This window comes from Kogia breviceps, chromosome 19 (assembly GCF_026419965.1).
Source record: "Kogia breviceps isolate mKogBre1 chromosome 19, mKogBre1 haplotype 1, whole genome shotgun sequence".
NCBI lineage: Eukaryota > Metazoa > Chordata > Mammalia > Artiodactyla > Physeteridae > Kogia > Kogia breviceps.
In genome coordinates, this window is record NC_081328.1 from 12,995,243 (window position 1) to 13,020,034 (window position 24,792).

The 24,792-nt window shown below is 48.9% G+C and overlaps 1 protein-coding gene across 7 annotated transcripts in view; it reads right to left on the reverse strand.

The window, feature by feature from the left end:
• RPH3AL (rabphilin 3A like (without C2 domains)) overlaps window positions 1-24,792 on the reverse strand; it is a 129,972-nt gene that overhangs the window by 84,395 nt on the left and 20,785 nt on the right. For 3 of the 7 annotated variants that reach the window (XM_067020648.1, XM_067020651.1, XM_067020646.1), the window contains exons 2-3: window positions 6,188-6,357; window positions 1,465-1,576 (exon numbers count right to left, since the gene is read on the reverse strand). In XM_067020648.1, coding sequence (XP_066876749.1) covers window positions 1,465-1,541 — 77 coding nt within the window. In that variant the 5' untranslated portion in view covers window positions 1,542-1,576; window positions 6,188-6,357. Of the gene's footprint in view, window positions 1-1,464; window positions 1,577-6,187; window positions 6,358-11,410; window positions 11,631-24,792 lie in introns of those variants that run through there. The other 4 variants (XM_067020649.1, XM_067020645.1, XM_067020650.1 and 1 more) reach the window with 2 other exon arrangements.

Sequence of the window (24,792 nt, forward strand, 5' to 3'; positions counted from 1 at the left end):
GAGTGGCAGCAGTGGGCCAAGCCCCAACTCCCGGCCCTGGGGCCCAGCTTCTCGCAGACTTTCTGCACCAGGTGGTGGGAACACAGAGACGGACAAGGTGGCAAGGTCAATGCCCTGCAGAACTACAATATTCTGGGGGAGACGGATGCCCGGTCAGTTACAAAAATATTTATTTACTGAAAAGTTCGGAGAGCGATTCATTCAATACCTATTAATTCAGCATCCACTGTGATGCCAGGCTCGCTAGGTGCTGGGATGAGCCACTGGGCAGGCCACACAGGTGGGCGTGAGGAGGATGTAAAAATAAGGGGAATTGGGCTTCCCTGGTGCCGCAGTGGTTGGGAGTCCGCCTGCCGATGCAGGGGATGCGGATTCGGGCCCCGGTCCGGGAAGATCCCATATGCCGCGGAGCGGCTGGGCCCGTGAGCCGTGCCCACTGGGCCTGTGCGTCCGGAGCCTGTGCTCCGCGGCGGGAGGGGCCGCAGCAGTGAGAGGCCCGCATACCACAAAAAAAAAAGAGTCCTGAAAATCACGCAGGACTCCACTCTTCTTGGGCATTTCAGATTAATTTTTCTATCCTCTTTTGATGTTTCAGCTCTGTCCCCTGCAGGCTCACAATGTTTAATTGCAAATTTCTTGAACTTGGTCCCATTTGGGAAATGCTGGCTCCTGTACCCAGCACGACTTGACAGATGAAGAGGCACTCTTGGGCTTATTAGACCCCAGGGACCCCCAACTCCCTGGAGGAACAGGAAGAGACTGGAAGGCTGGAGAGGCATCTGGGAGTCCCTGGTCTCCAGCCACGGAGGGGGGCAGTGGGTGGAGATGGGCCGATCTAACTACAGCCGAGGGGTCACCAGGCTGAGAGATAACAGGAAAACAGGGGGCAAACCAGAACAAGAGAGACCCTGACACGAGCATGGCCGAGACCTGGGATGCTTCAAGGCTGGTTGTGTGCTTCAGCCCAGAGGGCAGCTCTTCATAAAGTAGACAAGCCTTTGCCCTGCCAACTCGACTATGAAGTGGGCATCCAGAGATCAAAGGCTCCCCGCTGCCAGGGACTCAGGGACTGAAGGCTCAGTGATGGGGGATTTATACTCAACAGAGAAGGTAACGGGAGTGGCCTGGCTCCCTGGAGCCTATTGTGATCTAAAGAACGCAGGCGTGGGGTCCGATGGACCCAGCGGAGTCCCAGCCCTGCCACTGACAAGGTGGGTGACTTGGGTGAGGGCCTCAGCCTCACTGTCCTCATCTGAGAAATGGGAATACGTTCCATATGGCAGTTACACGAGTGAATGGCTGTTAGGCGCCCAGCTCGGCGCCAGGAGTGCGGTGTGTATTAGACGGGCACTTGTCTCCAAACTGCTCTTTCTGGAGGCCTGGGATTGAATCTTGTCAAAGAAAGGAGGGGAACTAGGACCGGGGAGCGAAGGGAGGGCCCGGCCAAGCCCTAGAGGTACTCACTTGGCTCGCAGGGCAAGCTGCCGATCATTGGGGCAAACCCACCGATCCTTCCCACTGCTGAAGATGGTGTCGGCCATGACTCGGGACAGCCAGCCAGGGTGTACAGTCACATCTGAGGGGAGAAGAGGGAAGAAGGAAGAGCATGTCATTGGCTGGGGTACAGACGGCAGACAGGGTCCCTCAGACACCCCAAACCGGTACTTCCAACCTATCCCTGTCCATTGCCGGCCCCTGCCCCATCCCCACCCCCCGAGGATGTCTGGAATCTCCCCAGCAGAATCACTCCTCCAGCTAAATGCGATTCCCTCAAAGCCCCTCTTTCAAAAGACTCGTGATTCTGGGAGGGGTAGCTAGGTGAATCGCGCAGCTCAGTGACAAGGTTGCACTTGACTGGCAGGATGTCAAAGGCACAGAATCGGAAAGGAGAAAAGAGGCACACCTCAGCAGTTTTCAACTTAGCGGGCAAGCCCCAAGGGTGTTTTTGGTCCGTGCACTCTCCAAGTACTACCCCTGCTTTACTTCATGGGGGCCACAATGAAAATGGCCCCCTTGGGAATCCTGCAGGGAGGAGACCCTGCTCCAGAGCTTGCTGGTGGCTTAACTTGTGCAGCCTAGCTTAGCTGGCTCTCTCCTTGCCACCAAGGATGTGTATTGGTGGGGAGAGTAAGGAGGGGGAGAGAGGCCTGAGTTTGAGGGAATCCCAGTCCCAGAGCAAAGACGAGGGGCAGTACTGAGTTACCCACACTCCCCTGGTCTAATTCCCTCCAGACCAGTGGTTCTCAAACACAGGACTCCTTTACACTCTTAGAAATCACTGAGGTTAAAAAAAAAAAAAAAAATCACTGAGGTTGGAAATCAGTCTGGCAGTTCCTTAAATGTTACACAGTTACCATAAGACCCAGAAAGGGCTTTGAAGTATAAACACAAGAGAACAATTTCATATGCATGTCCACATATGAAACTGTACATGAATATTCACAGCAGCATTATTCATAACAGCCAAGAAGTGGAAACAATTCAAATGTCCACGAACTGATGAATGGATAAAATGTGTACAATGGAATATTGTTTAATCATAAAAGGGAATGGAGTGCTGACACAGGCTACACAACATGGATGAACCTTGAAAACACGCTAAGTGAAAGAAGCCAGTTACAAAAGACCACATATTGTATGGTTCTATTTATATAAAATGTCCAGAATGGGCAGATCCGTAGAGACAGAAAGTAGATTAGTGGTTGCCAGTGGCTGGGGGTGGAGGGGAGGGAGGAATGGGGGTGACTGCTAACGGGCTCAGGGTTTCTTTTTTGGATGATGAAAATGTTCTGGAATTAGATAGTGGTGATGGTTGCACAACTTTGTGAATTCACTAAAACTACGCATTGTACCCTTTAAATGTCTAAATTTTATGGCATGTGAACTACATCTCATTAAACTGTTGTAAAAAATTCTTGAGAACCCCACGTGATATGGGTTATATCTACTGATATTTACCATGTTAGAAATTAACACTGAGAAAAAATTTTAATTGTCAATTCATCAAAAAATAATAAACCCGTGAGATGCTCACATATTTTATTTAAAAACTATATTTTCAAAACGAAAAGTTAGAATAATGGTATTGTTTTGCATTTTTACAAATCTATGTAATGTTTGGCTAAACAAAAGTCAGTTTCATATCTGACATTTCATTCGATCTTTTGGGATATGTAGACTTGTTAAAGTACATGAAGGACATCCAGACTCTCACAGATGCATGCTACTATAGCTGGGAAAGGGTGGAGTATTTTAATAGCCTTCCCAGATAATTGTGGACATTCTTCTTTCATACTGTACCCAAACTCAACAGATGGTAGTTTCTTAAAAGATTAGTTCCAGTTGTGGCATTCATGCCAATGAACTTTTTACATGTATATTTGTGAGAGAACTTGACCAAGTGTATTCTTCTTATTATTAAAACAGTTTTTACTTTGTGGACCCCCTGAAAGGCGTTGGGAACGCCCAGAGATCCCTGGACCGTGGTTTGAGAACTGTTGTTCTAGACCAATGTCACCTATTTCTGTGATGACCAGCAGGGGGCAGCGTGCAGACTGCAGCTAACTGACCCACTCAGGGACCAAGCCCACTACCTTGACAGCAGTGGGCTCTCTATTCCACTCGGCTGATCCAGGCACCCACTCCCCATTGCCAGCCACCTTGAGAGCGAGACCTGAGTTAACCCAGGCCTCAAAGAGTCGCGTGTGGAGTCCCCATGGCCAGGCCCAGTGCTGGGAGGGCTGCTGGTGCCACGGTCACCAAAGGCCTCCTCACATTTAAAGTCTTGACTTTCTCCCAAAGGAGACTCGCATCCAGTCCAGGAAAACACAGGTGGGCTCAAAAATGACACGCTCATCAAACAACTTTAAACCAGTCCCATTTCAGCTACGATTTGTTTTGTTGTTTTTTTCAATAAGTTCTGTTATCTTGTGAATAGTGCAGTCACACTGCTGCATGGGTGTGAAAAGCGTTACTCTGTTCCTAGTAAACATTTAAAACACACTCATCTCGGTAGCCCTGTTTCCTTACTATTTTTTTTTCCAAAAAAACTTGTTTTTCTTTTCTTTTTTTTTTAACATCTTTATTGGAGTATAACTGTTTTACAATAGTGTGTTAGTTTTTCCTTTACAACAAAGTCCTTACTATTTTTAAAAAATATTCTGGGAGCTTCAAGAAATGGAAGTGATGGGGCGTCCCTAACGGGACAGGCTGTGCCAGGGTTAACTAGGTGTCCATCACCTCCTAGGCACTGCTATTCCGGCCGTGGCCTGCAGGGGGCACCGTGTCTCGGGCCACTGCTCCCAGCACTAGAAGGCCCTGAGCCTTCCTGCCCACCCTGGTGCAGCTGGGTGCAGTGAGTATGCAGGTGGCCCCTCTGCTCTGCCAGGCACCCTCACAAAAGCAGGGATGCACCAGTGGTGACCCAGAGGGAGGGGCAAGCCGGGGAATCTCAGGGTGGGAATTCCATCATGTGCAGAAGCTTCTGAACCAAAAGGGAGTGGAGCTGAGCCGGGGGAGGAGGTGGGAAGAAAGAAGGGACCCTGTGCTCTCATGCTTGAACCTTCACGTCCTTTACAGCGGGACAGGTAGGGACATCCAGGAGACAGCAGCGAACACAGGTGGAGAGGCAGCAGCCCCTCACTGCCCCAAACACATCACCCCCAAATGAACCTCTAAAGAATGAACTTCTTTTGTCCCCTTTGGGTCACTTCTTTTTTTTTTTTTTTTTTTTTTTGGTGTGGACCGTTTAAAAAGTCTTCGTTGAATTTGTTACAATATTGCTTTTGTTTTATGTTTTGGTTTTTGGCCGCAAGGTATGTGGGATTTTAGCTCCCTGACCAGGGTTCAAACCCATACCTCCTGCATTGGAAAGCGAAGTCTTAAACACTGGACCGCCAGGGAGGTCCCTGGGCCACTTCTTAGGGGGCCAGAGTTTGGGGATCACTGACAAGAGAACCCCCAAACTAACACTTATCTGTCCTCTGACCCGTCTGAGGTCTATTCCTTTCCTTTGCTTTCTTTTTTTAAACTCGAGCCAAAATGACTCTGCAACCACCCACAGGCTCTGTTCTGTTCTTCCTCAAATCTAATGATTTTTTGTCGGGCAGAAGAAAAAAGAATGAGGATGAGAGACTGAGAAAAGGTCACGCCTATGCGGGTCTGCTAACCCTTAACCAACACGACTGTTTCTGCATCGGGTCACCTTGCGCTCTAAGTATGAAGGGAAAGGTTTCGTGGCAGTGAAGATGACTCAACTAGGAGAGAAAAGACCTGGAAAGTCTGGCTTTTATGCAAACTTACTGGAAGACCAGGAACAATCAGTTACTTTCCCTGGGCCTCAGTTTCCCCATCGGTACCCGACGGAGCTGAGACAGACAGGCTGGAGGGATTGTCCTGGGCAGTTCCAACAGATTCCCCCCCGCCGAGTTGCAGGCGGGATGCAGGGATAGCAGGCGGGGTGCAGGGATAGCAGGCGGGATGCAGGGATAGCAGGCGGGGTGCAGGGATAGCAGGCGGGGTGCAGGGATAGCAGGCGGGGTGCAGGGATAGCAGGCGGGATGCAGGGATAGCAAGCGGGATGCAGGGATAGCAGGCGGGGGGCTGGAGAAGGCTCCTGGGCTGGGAGGTTGGTCGCTGCTCCAACCTGGTGGGGGGATCTGAGTCCCCACCCCAGCCTGGTCCCCGGGGCAGGGAGGAGGAGGCATCCTGGGCCCCCCACCCTTCTCGCTTCTGGAGCTTTGAGGAAGACGAGCCCACGGAGCCAAACACCTCAGAGAGGTCCAGGGAGATGAGAGAGATGTCCCCTCCCGGGGCCTGGGGCCTTGGGCGCTGCTGGCAGGGTCTTCGACGATGGTAAGCTCGCAGCCGAGCATGTCCACAGCGGTGGCTCCGAGCGAGAACTCAGGCCCTGTCCAGGGACTGAGGTGCCTGCCCCGGGCTGTGGCTGGCACCTCGGAAGGCACAGCCGTCCCTCGCCCACGCGGAGCAATCTCGGGACAGGTGGTGGGAGGGGAAGGGCAGCTTGGGGAAACATGTCTTAGGAAACTGCCGACAGAGTCAGCTTGGGTTCCCCAAACCTCTGCAGTCTGCGCTGGCTGCCAGCTCCTCGCCCGCCAGTCGGCCCCTGTCCCCGACTTCCCGCACCCCCTCTTCTTCCAAGCTGTGCGCTCATTACCACCCAACACACCTCCTGGGCTCTGCTCCACCTCCGGCGGGGGCCTCAAGGAAGAGCAGGGCAGGAGGTGCCCTTCCCAAGGTCCAGGTCCTCTGAAGAGCTGGATCCTTCAAACTTCCAAAGAGCAGTCCACGTGAGCCGAATACGGACCGCACCCTTGTACCGACACACTTCGATCTGTCCTGGACAAAAATCAGATGACGAAGTGACTTCCCTGGCGGCACAGTGAGTAAGACTCCGCACTCCCAAGGCAGGGGGGCCGGGTTCAATCTCTGGCCAGGGAACTAGATCCCACATGCATGCTGCAACTAAGAGTTCGCGCGCCACAACAGAGGAGCTGGCAAGCCGCAACTAAGACCCGGAGCAACCAAATAAAGAAAGTAATTAAAAAAAAAAAAAAAAAAAAGAATGGGATTTTTGCATAAGAGAGGTATAGATCCAATTTGGAAAATAAAAAATAAAAAAATCAAATGATGAGGGACCAAAACAGGGGCTTAAAGAAGGTAAGTAAAAAAGCAGGAAGGCACACCCACACATGCACAGGTGGAAAAGGCCCAGAGCCTGGAGTGGAGCAGAGGCGGCAGGGTCTGCAGGCGGAGGGCTGCGTGGGGGCTCTGGCTTTGCTCTAATGAGGGGAGAAGCGGCGCCTGGGGCCAGGCCTGCCTCGGAGGTCCTTCCAGCTGTGAGAGGGAAGGGGCTGAAGGATGGGGCTGTGTGTGTGTGTGTGTGTGTGTGTGCGCACGCGCACGTGTTCGTGGGCTCCCTGGGGGGCCTGCATCCTCTCTCCATCCCTGCACAGGGCCGGCTACAAAGTAGGTGTTTAGTGAATAAACTGCAGTGGAGCTGCTTTCATCAGACAAACGGCCTTTCCCAGACAAGCAGGAGCTCAGACAACAAGCCAGCCGTGCTCGGAGCAGGGCTGGGCTCTCACTATGTTCTGTGGCGTGGTCGCTCCCAGGCAGTCTGTTCCTCAGGACTCCCCACGTGGTAGTTAGCGCCCAGGTGCTCTGTCTGAGCCACCTCCCTGCAGAGGGGCCCACCAGGGCCTCCGGGTGCCGCCTGCACCCCGCTGGGCGAGACAAGCTGAGCAGCACCCTCCCCACCGCTTCTAAACCCTGCAGCACAAGGGCTCAGGGGGACCCTTGCGGGGACAGAGTCACCAGTTGCCTGGTGCTGGTTTCCTGAGAAAATTCCTAGGGGGTAGAGGTTTGTGAGCCCCAGGAAACTTTCAAGGCAGATCTATGAAAGTGAACATTCTCACAAGGAGATCAACTCTCCGCTCCTTAAAGCCAAAAGCGTGTCACCCTGGCGTTAGCTGCTGCAGGCAAATGATGGACTCTCAGCCGACTCCACTGGGCCACAGTCAAAATGCAAACCCCCGGGGTCTCTCCCGGGCACTGCTGAATATGCACCCTAAACGCACTCAGCACCCGCCCCCAGATGAAGACTCACCATCTTCGTCTAAGATCTTCCCATGTTTTCCTAGGTATCCGTATACAGATTTTAAATAAAATTGGGTTCTTGCTACACACGCTGTTTGCTCTGCTTTCGTATCATACTGCACTTTCTCACCTTATTAAAAGTCCTCAAGAACATGATTCTTAATTGTAACTTAGTATTCTGGATATATTTCATCATTTTCCTCCTGGGGGAGGCACACAGATTGTTTCCAATTTTGTTCTATTATATTCAGCCCTAAAATGGATATCCTGGGAGATAAACCTTTGTGCCCACTTCTGATTATTTCCTTAGGATAAATTCCCCAAAGGGAAAGGCAGTGTATTTTTTTTTTTTGAAATGCACCTCCAAAGCGCATCTAGAATGATTCACTACAAAAAGTTCTGCTGTAGGCAGCTGTGTCCCGTCGGCCTCATGTGGACTTTTGTATTTTCAAACTCAGAACTCGGAGATGGAAGAATCTGCCTGTAAATCTCCAACAAGTTGCTTTCAATAATGTGTACAGTCCTAATCACTTAAAAAAAAAAAAAAAAAAGACCTCTTCTCTGCAAACATTCAAGTCTACTTAAAAGAAGGCTTCTCCCTCTTAATGGACTTTGTGGGCTTAGAATCTGGTGAAGCCACACTGGCCTGAGAGCCCGGTGACCTGGTGGTCAGGTAACAACACCTCGCCAGCCGAGTTCTCTCTACAGAGGGCCAGGGTCTCCACCTCCACAAAGGCCCGCAGAGAAGATGAAATGAAAACACAAGCCTGTAAACTCCAAAGAACAGCTCACACCATTACTAACCCAGGAAAACAAGGCCGTTTGACTCAACTTTCCAAATCTTACAGCCCCTTTTAACACAGCCTGGAAACCGTTTCTAGCCTGCAGCTGTCTCTGAGATGTACCAGATTCTGAAAAAGATACTGGAGGGCAAAACAACCTGCCCCTTGAGAGGATCACACCCACCCACGGAGGCTCTGCCCTGCCTACAGGACCACAGGGACAAAGGCCACTACCAAGCAAGGACAGCTCCTCATCGCCCGCACCTTCTCCTGGTGGGGTTCTCTTTCCACCTTCAGACCCTGGTGTTTTCACCTCCTTGGTTTTATTTCAGGGAAACTTTCACTGGTACATACAACTGAGCCGTGTCTGACGCCCCAGGCTGGGATGTGAACGGAAGAATTTTCATGGAGCCGTAGGGTCTGACCTTGTGGGAAGAGCAGAGATGATACAGGGAGAACAGTGAGCAAGAGGCAGGGGGGGTGGAAGGGCTGAAAGGAGCCGCAGGGTCTAGGAGGGGACGCCACGTGTAAAGGCAAACACAAGTCACCAACAAGTGCAGGACACCGGGTGCAAACAGCCACTGAGAGAGAACAAAAGTGCATCTTTCCACACAGGTGCAGGTGGGTCTTCTGGGAGTGGCTGAACCAGGATGAAGGAGACATGAGGCCCAGCCAAGAGCAGCAGCCATCCCACAGACTCAGAGGCAATAAAGAAATGTCATAAACCACCCAGTTAGGGAATGGATGTTACGTGGCATTACCATGGCAATAGATAACTGATACAAATGGCATTTGGTAGACAAAATCCCAACCCTGACCTCAATATCCTGCTCAGTCCAACCTCCCAGAGCTGTGTGGAGTTTGATTTGCAAACTGTGAGAAGTGGAAAAGCCAAAAGGCCAGATGAGAGAGGAAAAACAGGAGGCACAAGAAGCAAGTAAAACCCTTTCTGCTCCCCACCCACGTGCCAGAGGAAAAGCTCGGAGGAGAGGGGGCTGGGGGAGGGCCCGGGAGCCATCTCAGGTGGCCTGTGCAGGGCTGGAAAAGGGGTGTCATCCCAGTGCCAAATCTGAGCTGATGCCTGGAGAGTCACGCAGGAAAGGATCTGGAGCCTGCATCAGCCTCTGGAAAGAACTCTGTGATCCTTTAGTCATGCCTGCCCTGGGTGTGGGAGGGGAGGGTGGCTGCCCATTCACTGCTGCTGCTGGGTTTTCCATTCAGACAACTAACTGTGCCTGGGCAGGGGCGGTGGTGGGGGGGGGGTCAGGGGGAGGAAATGAGGGTCTAAAGGAAGGAGAAAAAGCAGGGACGAATATAAAAGCATACTGGCCACCCAGCCCGTGCTTCCCGAGGCCTCAAAGACACCGTCTAAGAGCCTGCAGTTCCACACCCAGGGTATTAATATTCCAGAGAAACCTTAGCAACAGGCCCTGACATCTGCTGTTACTATGATTCGGGAAACATGATAATAGCAGCAAGATACGGTGAGCAGAGACATCAATGTTTCCTCCACCTGTCACACTGAACTCGGAGGATGAAAGATTCAGACAGGAAGCCTCAAAGGCCTGTCTGAAACCCAAGGGAACTTCTCCTGGGCTAATTATACACGAAGCAAGGCTGGAGAGGATTCAGGAGATGAGACAGGAGTCCCGGGGAAGCTACTGCCTGACAAACGTCCCTAGGAGTCACCCTATCAGCGGGCACCGTGCCAGATTTGCTTCCTTGGGTGACTTCTCTCCCCCTCCCCATTCGATTCTCCCCCTACCTTTGCCCAGACTCTGGCAAAAGCTTCCCAGTTGGCCTTTGGACCTCCTGAGGCTCACCTCACCCCCTTCACTTGTAGCCAGAGAGATCATCCTTAAAGTGTAGGTCAGACCATGCAAGGGTCAGACCCTTGCTCTAAACCTTCAATGGTTCCCCAGTGCCAAAGGGAAAAACCCAAGCTGCACTGAGGCCATCCATGATCTGGCCCAAAATACCCTTCCAGTCTCACCTGCCACCACATCCCTCTGCAAGGTCCACACACTCGTCACTGGGAGCCTGGATGTGTTCTGGCTGCTCAGCTTTGTTTCTGGAAGTTCTCCCGTGACCCGCCTTCCCTGTACACTGTGTACCTGCAGAGGCCCAGCACGGACCCTCTGGGGATTCTCCTCCCCACCGAACCCCAACTCGGAATTGGCCCCCTTTGTCTCCCCTCAGCATTTCACTCCACTCCGTGTCCTGGAGCGGGTGGGTCTTTTACTTCTGTTAATCCCACGAAGAATGCAGCTCTCAGGACCCAGGACGCAGGTCCACCTTTACAGAATGAATACCGACCTTCCAGAGTTTACCACAGCCCACGGAATAAAACCCAGCAGCCCTAGCCTAGAATTAAAGGCTGGGCACTGTGACCCCCCCCCCCCCTTAACCTTCCTCCCAGCCGCACGCAGGCCCCTGCACCGAGCAGGTCTCACCTATCCTGCCTCAGGCCCACTCTGCAAAGCCGTTTATACCAACTAAAACTGCGGGAAGGGACTTCCCTGGTGGTCCAGTGGCTAAGACTCCACACTCCCAATGCAGGGAACCAGGGTTTGATCCCTGCTCAGGGAATTAAGATCCCGCATGCATGTCGCAACTAAAAGGGCCTGCATGCCACAACTAAAGATCCTGCGTGCGGCAACTAAGACCCGACACAGCCAAATAAAGAAATAAATATTTAAAAAGTTGGAAATCCCCAAAGGGCTCTAACTCTTGAATGGTCAACAGTAGCCCATCTGGCACAATGTCACAATCAATGTTAAAAATGTCAAATGACCTGGAAAAGGGTTTACAGCAAGAAGCAAGAGTAAGTGCAAGATGTGTAGACCACGTCACAGACACACTGACAGCACAATATTAACAGTCGTGGGCCCACAAGGAAAATGCCGAGTTCGTGTGTCAGAGAGTAGGGTTTGGGATTACAGGCGAATTTACTTCTGGAGCATTTTTCTAAGGATGACTTAGGAAGAGTCAGACGAGTGAGGGCACCCTACCTGTCCTCATGGCCCACTCCGGTTCCTCCTCTCGGGTGGGGCTCGCTAAGACCCCTCAGCCCTCGCTCAGATTCCTGCAGCCTTTCCTGTCTGTGCCCTGCAAAAAGCAGTCCATCCTAGATGCCCCAGGGCACGTCCGCACTGAGGCACAGGGCTGAGTGTGCTGCTGACCTCAGAAGAACAAATGGTGCTGCTTTGGGCTTCGCCGCCCCCGTTCTTTCATTCAGCAAACAAGCTCTGAGTGTTGGCCCTGCACCAGGCACGCGCCACTTCTCAGCTGACTGCAGGGCGAGCCGGGGCAGCTCCCTGTACCCCCTAGAAGGCCTCACAAGGTGCACAGCTAGGAGCCCCGCATACCGCTGCAGGGGTCTTCTCCCTGGGGAAGTAAATCCTCACCCCAAACGCCCACTCCAGTGGACCCGAATCCCTGCCCGTCTCTTAGACTCGCTGAAACTGTTTTCTCACTTCCAGGCTGAAACAGTACTCGCAGCCTCCAACCGAAATGAGATGCAAAGCATCCCACTTCTTACCCCTCTTACTTGAGGTGCGAGCCCTCCGACTTTAACAGCCACAAGATCTGCCTACATGTCCCCAGAGGCACAGCTCACCTCTGTCGTTTCTAAAAGGCCCGAAACAGAGCAGGTGGAGGTCCCAGATCAAGACGATCACAGAACCGGCCAACTCCAGGGCAACCAGACTCGTCAGGCCGGATTCACCCTTGAACACGCGGGAAGGAGGGGAGTCTCGTAGGCTGGCTGCTGGGCCCAAAGCAGTGTTCCAGTCCCCGTTGGACCGTGTGGTATTAGTCTCCGACAGCCGCTGTAACCAGGTACCACGAGCTGGGAGGCTTACAACAGTCCTAGAGCCTGGAAGTCCAAAACCGAGATGTGGGCAAGGCCAAGCTCTCTCTGCAGGGTCCAGAGAAGAATCTGTCTAGAGAAGCATCTCCCTTAGCTTCTGCTGTTTGCTGGCAATGCTGGGTGTTCCTTGGCTCATGGCTGCTTCGAGCCAGTCTCTGTCTTCAGCTTCACATGGCATTCTTCCCTCTGTGTCTCCACGTGGCCGTCTCCCTGTGTTTCTGTCATGTTGGACTAAGACCAAAGGAGATTCCGATATGACCTCATCTTAACTAATTACATCGGCAATGCCCCTTTTTCCAAATAAGGTCACATTCTGAGGCTCTGGGCATTAGGACGTCAACGTGTCCCCTTGGGGGACACAATTCAACCCATAATACAGGGGGAAAAGAGGACCCAGAGCCCTACTTTGGGGGTGGGCACAGCAGACATGGTGGGCCCTTTATGTACGCATAGATGTTTAAGCTGGTCTAAAATGCCCCCTGGAGTTCCTGGGGGCCTCAGGGCCAGGAGAGGGGTTTACTTCTAAAACACGGAGCTGTCATGGTTGATGCAAAAAGTGGATTCAGGAAAACAATCTCCTTTGGTCGTTGCTTGTCTTGGGAGTTCTTAACAAGGGAGCCATGAACTTGGATGGGAACAAACTGTATCTTCATTTTCATTAACCTATAACTGAAATTACCTATTTCCTTTCATTATGAATATAGTCAACACACCACAGTCATTCTAAAAGTACCTATGTCTTAGTCATTGGTAGAATCACAGATATTTTCATACCACAATACTGAGCTGCAGATACCTCGAAATATTATTTATGCTCACCACTACTCTAAAATTACAATCGTTATTAGACCTACTGCAAGGCTGTTTACTTAATGATTCAAAAAAGAAGCACAGGGACTTCCCTGGTGGTCCAGTGGGTAAGACTCCTCGCTCCCAATCAGGGGCCTGGGGTCAATCCCTGGTCAGGGAACTAGATCCCACATGCATGCTGCAACTAAGAGTCCGCATGCCACAACTCAGAAGTCTGCATGCTGCAACTATGAGCCTGCATGTTGCCCCTAAAAGATCCCGCAAGCTGCAACTAAGACCTGGTGCAGCCTAAATAAATAAATAAATAAATCTTTTTAAAAAAGTACATAGGTTACTGTATCAAAAGCTTGTTTTTTTAAAAAAAATTCTGATAATGGTAAGTCAATATAATTGGCATCCTCTGTAATCCTGTTTGTGCATTTAGAGCCATTATTTTGAGAAACATTCCATAGGATTCACCAGACTGTCAAAAAAGAAGTCTATGGTGGGCTTCCCCGGTGGCACAATGGTTAAGAATCTGCCTGCCAATTCAGGGAACACGGGTTTGAGCCCTGGTCCAGGAAGATCCTACATGCCGTGGAGCAACAAAGCCCGTGCGCCACAACTACCGAGCCCATGTGCCTAGTGAAGCCCACACTCCTAGAGCTCCTGCTCCGCAACAAGAGAAGCCACCACAATGAGAAGCCCGCGCACCACAACGAAGAGTAGCCCCCGCTCACTGCAGCTAGAGAAAGCCCGAGTGCAGCAACGAAGACCCAATGCAGCCAAAGATATAAATATTTAAAAAAAAAAAATTAAACAAAACAAAAAAGAAGTCGATGGCACAAAAAATAAAGAACAGGAGATGGAATTGAAACTCAGCTCAGTGGTTACCAGAATAAAATCAAGCCTTCAGGGTAAGCAGGGGTCGGTGGCTCGGGGGACTCTGCTCAGAAAATGCCCAAGTCGTCCATCCCAGGGGCTGCCAGGCACCTGGCCTGGGGTGCACACTGAGGGGTGTGAAGGCTATTTGTCTTTTCACGCAAAAACATAAGCCTGTTTCCGTCTTAGCAATTTGTGTGGAAAGTCCCAAGCAAACAGAGTTTTTACAAAGGAAATCTGATTTCAGCTCACACGTGAGAGCTGCTTATTGGAGGAGCCCAAGAGAAACCTCTCCATGAAGCAGGGAAGCTTCTGGAAGGAAAAGAGGCCCACCCCTTCTCACCCAAACCTCAGGAGTGACGGCAGGGTAGTCCTCCGTGTGTTCAGGCCCTGGGAGCAGCAGCCTCTGACAGCCCTGCCAGGATACCAGCTCTAGGAGGCTCTTCTCAGGCTCTGCCAGGCCTTCAGCCCACTTCTTCCGCCTACTTCCCCAGAGCCGGGGCAGGGACCCTGGCCCTGAGTGTTTGCATAAAGCCAGGAGGCAAGGCAACCCCTGCTGACCTTGCTGCTATCTGTGGCCAGCTGTCCTCTCTCGTTCATGGAAACACAAACAGACGTTTCCCTGTTCCAGCTCCAAGGTTAAGTACGTGCTGCCCAGGTGCCAGCTGTCACCTTCTCTTCACGTGCCCTGTTCCGCTGGCAGAGGCTAAGACCCTAAAGAACTGGGGGTGCCCATCACGAACGACCACGGTGAGGACTGCCAAAGACTCAAGCCAGGCAGAGGGCCATCTGAGATTGAGAGAGGGGACCACCCCCAGAACGTGGCTTGGTACAGAGAAGGTGAGTGGGGAAAAGGCCAAACAGGACCACCGGCATTTTGCAGGTAGTTCTGGAGGCTTTTAGAAGGAGCCCGCAAATCAAAATTCGCTGCATATGCGCAGCCTGGCCCTGAGCTGCCTAACTAGGAAGGCAGCTGACTTTACAGGGTACTGCCTACCTGCCAGGTGCTGGCCACAGGCTGACCAAGTGAAACTCATCACAATCCCAAGGGGACGGCATGCCGTCATCCCCTCCCAGAGAAGAGGCTCGAGACCTGATGCTTGAGAGCTGCAGCCACTCGCTCAAGGCCACGCAGCTGGCTCCTGGCACTTTCTGTCACCCTCTCTGCCCCCAAGGAGCCCTGGCTGCAGCGTGTGGCACCTAATGAAAGCAATAAGCCAGGGCGCATTCTCCAAGCCTCTCCCATGCTCCCAGCACTCAGGAATGTGCCAGGAATTCACAGAAACTGAGACCTGCAGGAACTGGACCAACAGGAGTTCTGAGAAGGCTCAGAGTTACCTGGGCTGGAGCAGCGCTGGAGGTACCGCAGAGGATGCAGGCTGGCGTGGGTTTCCCAGAGCAGGCAGCCAGTGGCTGGGATTAGAGGTGTGAGGCCCGGGAGATGGGCAGCAGTTGCTCAAGCGCTGCTGTGCCCCACGTATGCCCACAGGGCAGAGCGGCTTGAAGCCACAGCTCTCTGACAGCCCCTGGTTCCCCACCATTCCCACTGCCTGACCCAGGAGCTCACCCAGAGCTCAGTCACCCTATGATCCTAAGTGGTTCCCCTGCATCCTGGCTACCCACCCCCCCGACCCAGCCCTCCCCACCACCGGAGGGGCCCTGCAAAGGCCCGGCTCTGCTCAGGCACTTCCAAATCAAGCCCAGTGTCCTCACTTGGGAGTGCATGGCCAATCACAGGCTCCATGCCACCTTGCCAAATTTATCTCCAGACAAACAGAAACACTTGGCATCATATCCTGTGACTAAGCCCAGGCCTCCTCCAGACAGCCCCCCTGCTGCTCCCCTGTCCACACCCACTGCCCCAGCCTGAAGCAATGACTCCCTCCTCAGCATCTCCACAAACACTTTTTACCTCTTCTCAGCACTTCCCAGTTTCGGTGGTTTATGAAAGCATCTGACCTCGCCTTCTGGACCAAACACTCCCTGAGAGCAGGATAAACCTCGTGCTCAGATGACACTCAAAGCACGTGCACCAGGGCTTCCCTGATGGCACAGTGGTTGAGAATCCGCCTGCCCATGCAGGGGACACGGGTTCGTGCCCCGGTCCGGGAAGATCCCACATGCCGCGGAGCGGCTGGGCCCGTTAGCCATGGCCGCTGAGCCTGCGCGTCCGGAGCCTGTGCTCCACAACGGGAGAGGCCACAACAGTGAGAGGCCTGTGTACCACAAAAACAAAAACAAAACAAAACAAACACACATGCACCAGAATAGAATTAAGAGTCCAGAAATAAACCCATACATCTGTGATCAACTGATTTTTCAACAAGAGTTTCAAGACCACTCAATGCAGAAAGAAGAGTCTTTTCAACAAATGGTGCTATGAAAACTGGGCAGCCACGTGCAAAAGAATGAAGTTGGACCCTTACATCACACCATTTAAAAAATGGACTCTAAATGGATCAAAGAGCTAGTAAGAGCTAAAACTATAAAGTAAGAGCTAAAACTATACAGTAAGAGCTAAAACTATAAAGTGCTTAGAAGTTAATAGAGGGGCAAATTTTCAGGACCTCAGATTTGGCAGTGGGTTCTTAGATATGAGAATGCAAACCCAAACCACAGTGAGATACCCCTTCACACACCAAAAGCATAAGCAACAAAAGAAAAAAAATAAAGTGGATGTCATCGACATTCAAAAATTTTGTGCACCAAAGAACCAATGCTAATCCTAAATGTTTTCCTGAACATACGTCTATTTCAATATTTTCATGATATGTTTATAGAAAAATATTAAAAGAACAAAGGCACACCGTATACACCTTTTATTAAATTTCATAAACAGCAGAATTATTATTGCTTTCCATCTCTTACTTTCTATAACTTCCCTACTTCTGTAAACCTGATTCAAATTATTGTCCTGATTTTTTATAGCTCAGGTCTATCTCCGGTATTTGAGAGAAAAATACAAATGTCTATTAATAAACGTTGCCTTTCAAGATTTTGAACAAAATGGGTGGCTTCGTTGCCGGTACCTTGCTACGCAGGCCCATACAGCCAGCACAACCCACCTTTTTCTCATGGGTGTGAATCTTTAAAGTTGAGTGTGTGACTATGTAACCCTGGAAGGTAAGGATGCTAAAAAAGCTGCCACTCTGGTCTTGGAAATGTTTTCACTCCTCAAAATGTGTTCACTTGTGCAACAAAAGATATGCATAAGTATGTTTGTAGTTAAATTGTCTTTAATGCACCCAAACAGGAATAGTTTCCAATGGCCATGTAGAGTGCAACAGAAATGATTCATAAAATGGAAAAAAAGACGGTGAAAAGATAACTCACAGAACGGAAAAAAAATATTTGCAAATCACATATCTGATAAAGGGCTAGTATCCAGAAAATATAAAGAACTCCTACAACTCATCAATAAAAAGATAACTCAATTTAAAAAATGGGTAAAGGACTTGAACAGACATTTCTCCAAAGGAGATATACACATGCCTAAAAGCTCAGGAAAAGATGCTCCACATCCTTAGCCATCAGGGAAATGCAAACCCAAACCACAGTGAGATACCACTTCACATCCACTAGGACGGCTATAACGCGCAGGCTCAGCGGCCATGGCTCCGGGACCCAGCCACTCTGCGGCATGTGGGATCTTCCCGGACCGGGGCACGAACCCGTGACCCCTGCATCGGCAGGTGGACTCTCAACCACTGCGCCACCAGGGAAGCCCAGGACGGCTATACTTTTAAGCATGGAAAATAATATGTGCTAGCAAGGATGTAGAGAAATGCGAACCCTCGTTCACTGCTGGTGCGAACAGGAAGTGGTGCCACCACTGTGGAAAACAGTTTGACAGCTCCTCAAAACGTCAAATATAGAATTACAACGTGACCCAGCAATGCTAATCATAGGTATCTACCCAAAAGAACTGAAAACAGGTTTTCAAACAAAAACCTGTATGCAAATGTTTATAGCAGCACTAGTCACGCTAGCCAAAAGGTAGAAACAACCCAAATGTCCATCAACTGGTGAACAGATAAACAAAATGTGGTGTAACCAACAATGGAATATTATTTGGCCATAAAAAAACAAAGTGCTGATTCATGCTACAACACCTATGAAGCTCAAAAACATTACACTAAAAGAAGCTGGCTGCAAAAGACAACACAGCATATGACTCCATTTATATGACATGTCTAGAATAGGCAAATCTATAGAGACAGAAAATAGATTAGTAGTTGCCTAGGGCTTAATGGGGAGGAGGACAGGTAATATAGCTAAAGGATACGGGGTTTCTCTTTGTGGAGATGAAAATGTTCTAAAACTGGCTGTGGTGATGGCTGCTCCCATCTGCGAATATACCAAAAACCACCAAATTGTACACTTTACATGGGTGACCTCTAAGGTATGTGAATTGTATCTCAATAAAGCTGTTAACAAACAAAGCGTGGGGCACAGTGAAGAATGAATCGGGGGTCTGGACAGGGCAACCAGCTACACAGTCTCCAGGGGACAAGGAACTGGCCACTTACATTTTACTGTCACCCTCTGGTGGCCTGGGGACAGATTAACTGCAAATTAACCTCAGTAAGACAAAACAACAGATGGTGCATTTGTGAAAACACCGCGGGAGAGGGGCAGGGGAGAGAAAGAGAGAGAGAAAGCAAATATGGTCAAATGCTAAGAATGACTGAATCTAGGTGGAGGGATTTCTCTGTGCTGTTTGTCCAGCTTTTCTGTAAGGGTCGAAAACTTTCACAGTAAAACTTCCATAATGAGCTCTCAAAGGCTAAAGCTGGAACACTTTGCACAGCAAAAAAATAACAGTAGTGTTGGATTATAACCCATAAGATAAAATAAATATCTGTGAGTCTTTATGATATAAATAACTGAATAAGTATATAATAAATAAATTAATAATTAATAATAACTAATTAATAAGTATATAATAAATTAATAGGGAAAGAGGACAACTCTTACAGAGAGCACCAATTAATAAATACAGGCACACCTCGTTTCGTTGCGCTTCACTTTATTGCGCTTTGCAGATATCGTATTTCTTAACAAATTGAAGGTTTGATAGTTTGAAGGATGATAGTTTGCATCTTTTAGCAATAAAGTATTTTTAATTGAGGTATGTACATTGTTTTTTTTTTTAAAGACAAAATGCTGTCGCACACTTAATAGACTACAGTATCATGTAAACATAACTTTTATATGTACTGGGAAACCAAAAAATTTGTGACTCACTTTATTTCTACATTTGCTTTATCCCAGCGGTCTGGAACTGAACCTGCAATATATCTGCAGTCTGTCTTGTATAGAAGGAATGAAGGGACAGAAGAATCAGCATTAAAACACCCCAGTAATAACTGTTGCAGGCCAGATCCATGGATGGATACTAAAATTAGTAGGCAAAAGTTTGGGGAGAAACAGGACACTTACAGAGTCTCAAGGTATCTCCCCTGGATATTTATTAATTACAAAATAAAAAAACCAGTAATTTACAGGGGAGAAAGCTGGCAGACACGACCTTAACCAAGTGATCAAGACTAATATCACCAGTGATAAGACATACGGACATCACATCCCTCCTGAAACGATGTACTGAGAAAGACAGAAAGAACATCGTTTAGGCGGTATTCTTGCCAGAAACGCTAACTGCAATCTAATCATGAGAAAAATACCAGACGAATCCAAACAGTGGGACATACTAGAAAACAACTGACCAGGACTCTACAGAAACATGAAGGTCATGAACGATAAGGAAAAATTGAGAACGGTTACATTCTTACATGAGATGTTAACAGGGCAAGCAGGGTCAGGGGTATGCAGGAACTCTCTGAACCATTCTCGCAACATTCACGGAAGCCTAAAATAATTCCAAAATAAAAAGCTTAAAAAAGTTTTCATAATTAAAAAGCAGCAGTTTTGATGAAAGGTCTCTGTTGTTTGGAATCACATATGCCAAGCAATACATCATGTGCTGTGGCCTCGTAGGACAGTGCCAGCTGGGGTAACATCCCCTCCCTGCCCAAAGCAGTAGCTGAGGCCCACCTGGGGGAGGTGAGAGGGGACTGAAGGGGTGACTGTGAGGGCCCCCACTTCTCCGCATGGGATCTGGGCTGGAGGGAGCAGGAGTTAGTGGAGGAAGGGGTGAGAGTATCTGCCAAGGTCTTTGCTTATTCCTGAGACAAAGGATGACTCCACAGAAGGGAAAGAGGACGTCATCTAGAATTTCACACATGTGGCCTTCTTTGTGTCTGACAATTTGTATGACTTTTATTGTTTGAAACTATTGCACTTGTAGTATTTCTATACTTTCAGATGGCCCGGATTAAATACTAGACGACATTTTAAACTACATTTCCAATCTACTTCGTAACTTGTTTTCACTAGTTTTTGCTTTAACGGTGAGTAGGGTCTTCCACGACGCTTTACCACCCCCATTAACCTGGTTAACGAAGGCCATGTTGTCTGATTACCACTGTCTATGTTATGAATGTGTTCTCGTCGTGGAGAATTTACAGTGTGTTCACTGACACACCAGCCAGAGATGACACTGAACTGGGGTCCAGACAAGGGAAACAGAAGTGTGATAAAATGTTAACAGTAGAATCTAAAGTGGTGGGCATATAGGTGTACACTGCAAACTTCTTTCAACTTCGCTTTATATTTTAAATTTTTCATAATAAACCAGTGTTAAAAAAAAAGTAAAATTACAAATGAGTATTTGGGGCATACAAACTGTAAACCCAGATTCACAGCCTCAGTGGGAGAATGCATCTAGGAGGCTCCACTTGCAGAAGAACACATGCACACCTGTTCCTTCTCCCCGCAGGTGTCTGCAGGCGACAGGGCTGTGTCTGAAGGAAGGAGAAACAGTGGGACGTCCCCGTCATGGCCAAGGCTGGAGGCCTATAGGCACAGTCTCCACATAAATACATTCAGCTCCTTGGGTTCAAACCAAGTCAGAGAATGGGTAGCAGCCACAGGTTTTGTTAGCTCCAAATGAATTTGGCAATGGATGCCCGGGCTGACCAAGCAGGTCCCAACCTGGTCACATACCCTAGGTGGCCATGCCAATGGCTGATGAATTCTCTTCTTCTGCCAAAAAATAAAGGGCGGTGGTTCCTTCTGAGTCTGTTCTTTGGGGCAGGTGTCTGGGATCTACATTCTCGCCCTGTGTGAATTATTAGCTCAGTGACCTTGGGTGGCTTCCTTCATTTCTCTAAGCCTCGGCTGCCTCACCTGTAAAATGAGTAGCAGCCTCCCGATTAGATCAATGGTTCTGAATCAGGGTGATTTTGTTCCCCCACGAGACATCTGGCAGTGTCTGGAGACATCTCAGGGGCAGGAGTGCCACTGGCTACGACCCAGTGGGTAGAGGCCAGGATGCTGCTACACATCCTACAATGCACAGCATAGCCCCCAACAACGTAACATTAACTAGCTGAAAATGTTGAAGCGCCAAGTTAGAAAAATCCTGATTCAAATGGTACAGGTGGGCTTCCCTGGTGGCGCAGTGGTTGAGAATCTGCCTGCCGATGCAGGGGACACGGGTTCGTGCCCTGGTCCGGGAAGATCCCACGTGCCGCGGAGCGGCTGGGCCCGTGAGCCATGGCCGCTGAGCCTGTGCTCCGCAACGGGAGAGGCCACAACAGTGAGAGGTCCGTGTACCACAAAAACCAAAATAAATAAAAAATAAAAAAATAAAAAAATAAAAACAAATGGTTCAGGTAACCCACCTAGCATAGGACCTGTAACACTGTGCACTCTCGGTGCAGGGCTGCAGTCACCGTCATCATCATCACCACCACTATCATCATCATCACCATCACCATCACCACTGTTATCATCACCATCACCACTAGCACCATCATCATCACCATCACCATCATCACTATCACCATCATCACTGTTATCATCACCATCACCACTACCACCATCACCATCACCATCATCACTATCACCATCACCACTACCACCATCACCATCATCACCATCACCATCATCACTATCACCATCATCACTGCTATCATCACCATCACCACTACCATCATCACCATCATCACCGTTATCATCACCATCACCGCTACCACCATCACCATCACCATCACCACTATCACCATCATCATCACCATCACCATCATCACTATCACCATCAAACAAGCATAAAGATGCTCAATGTCACATGTCACTAAGGAACTGCAAATTAAGATAGCAATGAAATACCACTACAAACCTATTAAATGGCCAAAATCCAGAACACTAACACCACCAAATGCTGACAAGGACGTGGAAGAACAGGAACTCTAATTCACTGCAAAACGGTCCGGCTACTTTGGAAGGCAGTAGCTTACAAAACATGCTCTTACCATATGATCCAGCAATGACATTTCTTAGTGTTACCCAGAGAACTGAAAACCTACACACACACACACACACACACACACACACACACACAGGCACACTAATATTTATACCAGTTTTAGTCATTATTGCCAAAACTTGGAAGCAACCAAGACGTCCTTCAATAGGTGATTGGATAAATAAACTGTGGTATATCCAGACAATGGAATAAAATTCAGCAATAAAAATCAGCCACCAAAAATTAAAACAAAATTAACAAATAAAAAAATGAAAATGAGCTACCAAACAATGAAAAGACATGGAAGAGCCTTAAATGCATATTGCTAAATGAAAGAAGCCAATCCCAAAGGCTACATACTGTGTGACCTTCTAAAAAAGAAAAAATTATGGTGGCAGCAAAAAGGTCAGAGGTTCGGGGGAGAGAGGGAAGGATGAATAGGTGGGGCGCAGGGGAGTTTTAGGGCAGTGAAACTATTATTCTGTATGATGCTGTCATGGCGGATACATGTCATTGTACATTTGTCAAAACCCACAGAATGTACAACACCATTAGTGACCCCTTACTGAAATCTATGGGCTTTAGTTAGTAATAATGTATCACTATCAGCTCATCACCTGTAACAAATGTACCACATCAATGCAAGATGTTAATAATGAGAAATTGGGGTAAGTAGGGGGTACATGGGAACTCTGTACATTTCAATTTTTTTCTGCAAACGTAAAACTTTCTTTTTAAGTCAAATGCTACCAAACAATGGAAAAAAAAATTTTTTTAAATTTTCTTCTACAGAGAAAAAAAATATTTCCCTAATCTTCATCAATGGGAAAGAATCTTGAGATATTAATATTTTTACAGTTAGATTTGTATAACGTGTCATACCTTTCAAATTGTTTTTGTGTTGATTAACAGTTTGATCTCATCCCATCTGCAAACAAGGAAAGTGCATGCTGTTTGGGCCTTTAGTCCACAAACGTCTTGTCTGTCCACAGCACGTGGCCCTCATGGGTGGGGGACACAGCCTAGTGCTGAAGATGGATAGGTCTTCATTGCATGTATCACAATTTGAATGTGTGCATTTATTCCTTTGTTTACTTGTTAATCTCTGGAGAGGGGCCACCTCTGTTTTGTTGGCTGTGAATACCCAGTGTGGACTATACATGAGCGTGATGAATTCTCAATGAATCAGACAATGGCTCTAATAGATGCTGGGACTGCACAAAGAACAGTGGGAACAAAGAGCCGTCTCAGTTAGGATTTCTTTCTGTGGAAATCCCAGAGGGCTTCCAAGTGGAGGAGAGTCTGGCAGAGAGCTGAAAGGAAAAAGTAAGGTCTTGGCAAGGCATCAGGCAGGCATTCCAGGAAGAGAGACATCCTGGTAGAAGTGCTGGAAAGGAAGAAGCCTGTCTGAATGTTAGAGCTGGAAACTAACTCAGAGAATGGCTAGTTAAGGTCATAGGCAATTAGGACACAGATTTCGGGCACTAATTTAGGGCAGGTGAGATCACAGACCTGGGGCCTCCTTGGAGCCAGGGGAAACAACAAGGTGCACCTTTATTCTCAAGCTTTCACCTAAGTAAGGCTAACAACAGAAGAAAGAGAACACAGATTTCCCCTTCTCTCTACACGCACATCCCCCGACATCCAGGGACAGGGAGTGTGGCCAGAAACAGGCAGGCCAAAGGCACAATGTCTCCAAGGTCAAATTCTCCCACTCTAAGCCATATGTATTAATTATTTTAAAATCAAAACAATGTTTCTCCCCAACCCTAAGTGATATCCTCCCAAAATTGTCCCCCAGTAAAACTGATGTTCAGGATTGCAACTCTAGTTTTCTGTCTCACAGCAGTTAAGAGCAGCTAACACGTACATGGCACCTTAGCTATATCATAACTCATGCAATCCCTGCAGCAACACTGGTGGGTGCCAGCACCCCTATTTTACAGACACACCCCAGCACACCGCATGGAGCAGCCCCACACCAGACAGGGGAGCACGGACAGTGAATTCTTTCTCCCAGGTGGCATATCTGGTCCACAGTCTCATTCCTACAATGACACAAGTGTGTGAGTTTGGAATCAGGCGCTGCAGTGAACCGACTGTATAATTTGGGACAAGTCCTATTTCCCCACACCCTGCTTCGTTCTCTGTACAACGCAGGTTTTGTCCAGGGTGAACACAGTGAAAGTTCCAAACACAGTGCCTGGCACACAGTAGGCCTTCAAAGGGAAGAAAAACAAAACCCTGTTTTTTAAACCAAGCCTGTCTCTCAACTCCTGGGGAGATTCTCTGCACTAGAAGGGGTAAAAATGGGAGAATTAAACAAACAACAACAACAATCTGTAACCCAGATGACCACGGGTCCAGCTGATGAATGAAATCTTGGCCCAGGGCTGCCAGCCAGGCTGCCTGGGCCTAACTGTAGGGCAGGAATCAGCGCTCTGACCCAGAGAGGAGCTTCCTTCAGCCGACCCCACCCGCTT